This window comes from Salvelinus fontinalis, unplaced genomic scaffold (genome assembly GCF_029448725.1).
Source record: "Salvelinus fontinalis isolate EN_2023a unplaced genomic scaffold, ASM2944872v1 scaffold_0040, whole genome shotgun sequence".
Lineage (NCBI taxonomy): Eukaryota > Metazoa > Chordata > Actinopteri > Salmoniformes > Salmonidae > Salvelinus > Salvelinus fontinalis.
Window position 1 is genome coordinate 622,163 of NW_026600249.1, and position 6,000 is coordinate 628,162.

Below are 6,000 nucleotides of genomic sequence, written 5' to 3' on the forward strand. Positions count from 1 at the left end.
TAAACAGAGTACTAAAAACTAAACAGAGTACTAAAAACTAAACAGAGTACTAAAAACTAAACAGAGTACTAAAAACTAAACAGAGTACTAAAAACTAAACAGAGTACTAAAAACTAAATAGAGTACTAAAAACTAAACAGAGTACTAAAAACTAAACAGAGTACTAAAAACTAAACAGAGTACTAAAAACTAAACAGAGTACTAAAAACTAAACAGAGTACTAAAAACTAAACAGAGTACTAAAAACTAAACAGAGTACTAAACACTAAACAGAGTACTAAAAACTAAACAGAGTACTAAAAACTAAACAGAGTACTAAAAACTAAACAGAGTACTAAAAACTAAACAGAGTACTAAAAACTAAACAGAGTACTAAAAACTAAACAGAGTACTAAAAACTAAACAGAGTACTAAAAACTAAACAGAGTACTAAAAACTAAATAGAGTACTAAAAACTAAACAGAGTACTAAAAACTAAACAGAGTACTAAAAACTAAACAGAGTACTAAAAACTAAACAGAGTACTAAAAACTAAATAGAGTACTAAAAGCTAAATAGAGTACTAAAAACTAAACAGAGTACTAAAAACTAAACAGAGTACTAAAAACTAAATAGAGTACTAAAAACTAAACAGAGTACTAAAAACTAAACAGAGTACTAAAAACTAAACAGAGTACTAAAAACTAAACAGAGCACTAAAAACTAAACAGAGTACTAAAAACTAAATAGAGTACTAAAAACTAAATAGAGTACTAAAAACTAAACAGAGTACTAAAAACTAAACAGAGTACTAAAAACTAAACAGAGTACTAAAAACTAAATAGAGTACTAAAAGCTAAATAGAGTACTAAAAACTAAACAGAGTACTAAAAACTAAATAGAGTACTAATGTTCAATAGGGATTTGTCATTGTAAATAGGAGTTGGTTTTCAGTTCAACAGCTGTTGAGACTCTGTGGAATTTCAGTCCTGAAAGCAGAGCTACATGTGCTATGTTCTGTACATTGAGTCTGGAGCAGGATACTTGTTATTTGGCCATTCCAGTTGTACTGCAAAGACTTCTGATTGGTCAACCCCAAGCTAGGGTGGGGGGGTTATACGTGGCATCCTGTTTCTTTGTTCTGTGGAGAAAAGCTGAGGACAGGGGAGACTGAACATCTACCTCCCAGCGTAACATCTATGATTTGTCCTTCTCAAATAAATCTATTTTTCTCCCACTGATTTGCTTTGGGGTTTTGTGTCATTGAAGAAAAACATCAACTGCTACCACTACTATGTTCTTGTCACGCCCTGGCCTTAGTATTATTGGTTTTCTTTATTATTTTAGTTAGGTCAGGGTGTGACATGGGGAATGTTGTTTTGTTGGTTTTGGGTGTTGTTTATGGTAAAGGGGTTGTGTATAGTATATGGGTTTGTGTGGAGTACAGGTTTCTAGTATTGTCTATGTATGTTTAGTTGTCTAGGAGAGTCTATGGTTACCTGAATGAGTTCCCAATTAGAGACAGCTGATTTCGGTTGTCTCTGATTGGGAGCCTTATTTAGGGTAGCCATAGGCTCTCATTGGTTGTGGGTAATTGTCTATGTAAGAACGTTTGTAGCCTGTATGTTTGTGCACAACGTTTGTAGCTTCACGGTCGTTTTGTTGTTTTGTTAAAGTGTTTTGTGTCGTGTTCATCTTCGTCGTGTTATAATAAAAGAAGATGGCTTATTTTCCAACTGCTGCATTTTGGTCTGTCAATCCGCCACACGATCGTGACAGTTCTATTTGTTGCCATTAGTAACAATCAACAAATCCCTCAGGGGATCAATAAAGTGTATTATTTATTTACATCCAATCGTTCATTCAACCTGATTCCCAATGACACAGTGTCCAATACAATAAGGTTGAGAACATGATCAACGCCCGTATTCACAAAATATATGAGAGCAGGTGTGCTGATCTGGGATCAGTTTAGCCTTTTCAATCATAATGAATACCAGAAAGGACCAGATCCTAGTGCTGATCTGGGATCAGATTAGCCTTTTAGATCATAATGAATACTAGAGAGAGGACCAGATCCTCGTGCTGATCTGGGATCAGGTTAGCCTTTTAGATCATAATGAATACTAGAGAGGACCAGATCCTAGTGCTGATCTGGGATCAGATTAGCCTTTTAGCTCATAATGAATACTAGAGAGGACCAGATCCTAGTGCTGCTCTGGGATCAGTTTAGCCTTTTAGATCATAATGAATACCAGAGAAGACCGGATCCTAGTGCTGCTCTGGGATCAGTTTGGCCTTTTAGATCATAATGAATACCAGAGAGGACCAGATCCTAGATCAGCTCTCCTACTCTCAGATGCTTAGTGAATACAGGCCCTGAAGTCTTTCCAGTACAGTCAAGGTGTCTGTTTCTTCCCTGTCTGTCTCTTCCCTGTCTGTCTCTTCCCTGTCTGTCTCTTCCCTGTCTGTCTTTTACCTGTCTGTTCTCTTCCCTACTATAGCAGGAGAAGGTGACTGTCTCTTACCTGTCTGTTATCTTCCCTACTATAGCAGGAGAAGGTGACTGTCTCTTACCTGTCTGTTCTCTTCCCTACTATAGCAGGAGAGAAGGTGACTGTCTTTTACCTGTCTGTTCTCTTCCCTACTATAGCAGGAGAGAAGGTGACTGTCTCTTACCTGTCTGTTCTCTTCCCTACTACAACAGGAGAAGGTGACTGTCTCTTACCTGTCTGTTCTCTTCCCTACTATAGCAGGAGAATGTGACTGTCTCTTACCTGTCTGTATCTTCCCTACTATAGCAGGAGAGAAGGTGACTGTCTCTTACCTGTCTGTCCCTTCCCTACTATAGCAGGAGAAGGTGACTGTCTCTTACCTGTCTGTTCCCTTCCCTACTATAGCAGGAGAGAAGGTGACTGTCTCTTACCTGTCTGTTCTCTTCCCTACTATAGCAGGAGAAGGTGACTGTCTCTTACCTGTCTGTCTCTTCCCTACTATAGCAGGAGAGAAGGTGACTGTCTCTTACCTGTCTGTTCTCTTCCCTACTATAGCAGGAGAAGGTGACTGTCTCTTACCTGTCTGTTATCTTCCCTACTATAGCAGGAGAGAAGGTGACTGTCTCTTACCTGTCTGTTCTCTTATCTACTATAGCAGGAGAAGGTGACTGTCTCTTACCTGTCTGTTCTCTTCCCTACAATAGCAGGAGAGAAGGTGACTGTCTCTTACCTGTCTGTTCTCTTCCCTACTATAGCAGGAGAGAAGGTGACTGTCTCTTACCTGTCTGTTCTCTTCCCTACTATAGCAGGAGAGAAGGTGACTGTCTCTTACCTGTCTGTTCCCTTCCCTACTATAGCAGGAGAAGGTGACTGTCTCTTACCTGTCTGTTCTCTTCCCTACTATAGCAGGAGAAGGTGACTGTCTCTTACCTGTCTGTTATCTTCCCTACTATAGCAGGAGAGAAGGTGACTGTCTCTTACCTGTCTGTTCCCTTCCCTACTATAGCAGGAGAAGGTGACTGTCTCTTACCTGTCTGTTCTCTTCCCTACTATAGCAGGAGAAGGTGACTGTCTCTTACCTGTCTGTTCCCTTCCCTACTATAGCAGGAGAAGGTGACTGTCTCTTACCTGTCTGTTCTCTTCCCTACTATAGCAGGAGAGAAGGTGACTGTCTCTTACCTGTCTGTTCTCTTCCCTACTATAGCAGGAGAAGGTGACTGTCTCTTACCTGTCTGTTATCTTCCCTACTATAGCAGGAGAGAAGGTGACTGTCTCTTACCTGTCTGTTCCCTTCCCTACTATAGCAGGAGAAGGTGACTGTCTCTTACCTGTCTGTTCTCTTCCCTACTATAGCAGGAGAAGGTGACTGTCTCTTACCTGTCTGTTCTCTTCCCTACTATAGCAGGAGAAGGTGACTGTCTCTTACCTGTCTGTTCTCTTCCCTACTATAGCAGGAGAAGGTGACTGTCTCTTACCTGTCTGTTCTCTTCCCTACTATAGCAGGAGAAGGTGACTGTCTCTTACCTGTCTGTTCTCTTCCCTACTATAGCAGGAGAGAAGGTGACTGTGTAGTTGAGACTGCTCTGGGGAGGGACACACACCCGGGTGTCTCCACTCAGGTCCTCTCCCTCCAGACACACACACAGGTCAAGCGGCTCCGCCTCCGGGTTACTAAGAGGGATCTCCACGGCAACAGAGCTCTGAGAATAACATAGCTATAAAACTCAGACACACTAGTCTAGACAGACAGCGTTTTCTCCCCACTAAAACGTTCATCACAATGATTAGGTCAATGCATTACTCATTCCTTGATGTCACTTCTCTCCGGCAACCAGTTGGATGTGCATATGTGATCTTTTTCATTGGTGCAGATGAAGACACAGGGACATTGTAGAGGATGGTGTAAAATAGGCCTCACCTGAACAGCACAGTGCACAGCCAGCACCTTCAGGGGAGGAGCAGGGTCACATATGACCTCTATAGAGAACCACACCTCATATGGCCTGGACTCATTCCCTGTTCCTGTCTCACTCTCCACGGCTAGGAACGACATGGACCCTGAGAGACAGTACAGGAGAGGAGAATATAGGCTGTTGTCCTCCTTGACATTCACATTATTACTGCAGTGTGTGTAGTAAGGTGAACGCACCAATTTGTAAGTCGCTCTGGATAAGAGCGTCTGCTAAATGACTTAAATGTAAATGTAAATGTAGTGACACACATAAAGACAGAGACAGAGACAGAGAGAAAGAGAGAGAGAGAGAGAGAGAGAGAGAGAGAGAGACAGAGAGAGACAGAGACAGAGAGAAAGAGAGAGAGAGAGAAGGAGAAAGAGAGAGAATGAACTACCTGTATGTTTCCCTCGTTTCCATGGTGACACAGACACGGTGTAGGGGACGGTGTCACCTGGTGTGATGTCTAAGGTGGGCGGTCCACTGACGATGGAGAGGTCTGATACCACCTACAACCAGCAGCACAAGGACAATCAGCAACTGTGTGTGTGGCTGTAGTTGGGGACCTGCAGGGTGCTGTGTGTAGTAGTAGTATAGTAATAGTGTATCTATCTACCTGACAGGTGAGGGGGTGCTGGCTGTAGTTGGGGACCTGCAGGGTGCTGTGTGTGACCTGTCTGACAGAGCAGTGTAGCACCACGTGGTCCAGGCGTAGGGACCGCTCCCCCACCCCTCTCAGGGTGAAGCTGTGCTCCGTCCCATCTGTGTCATTCAGCAAGGACAGCCTGCCCTAAAACACACACACACACAGACAGGAACACACACAGACAGGAACACACACACACACAGACAGGAACACACACACACACACACACACACACACACACACACACACACACACACACACACACACACACACACACACACACACACACACACACACACAAAGTAAAGACAGAGACACAAAGATTACCTCAAAGGCACAGACCCCCACGAGGATAGACAGAAACACGTACATACAGTGGGACAACAAAGTATTTAGTCAGCCACCAATTGTGCAAGTTCTCCCACTTAAAAAGATGAGAGAGGCCTGTCATTTTCATCATAGGTACACTTCAACTATGACAGACAAAATGAGAAAAAAAAATCCAGAAAATCACATTGTGGGATTTTTAATTAATTTATTTGCAAATTATGGTGGAAAATAAGTATTTGGTCACCTACAAACAAGCAAGATTTCTGGCTCTCACAGATCTGTAACTTCTTCTTTAAGAGGCTCCTCTGTCCTCCACTCGTTACCTGTATTAATGGCACCTGTTTGAACTTGTTATCAGTATAAAAGACACCTGTCCACAACCTCAAACAGTCACACTCCAAACTCCACTATGGCCAAGACCAAAGAGCTGTCAAAGGACACCAGAAACAAAATTGTAGACCTGCACCAGGCTGGGAAGACTGAATTTGCAATAGGTAAGCAGCTTGGTTTGAAGAAATCAACTGTGGCAGCAATTATTAGGAAATGGAAGACATACAAGACCACTAAAAATCTCCCTCGATCTGGGGCTCCACGCAAG

At 42.5% G+C, this 6,000-nt stretch overlaps 1 protein-coding gene across 1 annotated transcript in view; it reads right to left on the reverse strand.

Annotated features, from left to right (window-relative positions):
• LOC129842427 (cilia- and flagella-associated protein 47-like) overlaps positions 1-6,000 on the reverse strand; it is a 104,527-nt gene that overhangs the window by 17,184 nt on the left and 81,343 nt on the right. The window contains exons 46-49 of the mRNA XM_055910989.1: positions 5,043-5,216; positions 4,824-4,935; positions 4,393-4,532; positions 3,999-4,174 (exon numbers count right to left, since the gene is read on the reverse strand). Of these exons, the coding sequence (XP_055766964.1) occupies positions 3,999-4,174; positions 4,393-4,532; positions 4,824-4,935; positions 5,043-5,216 (602 nt within the window). The remainder of the gene's footprint in view (positions 1-3,998; positions 4,175-4,392; positions 4,533-4,823; positions 4,936-5,042; positions 5,217-6,000) is intronic.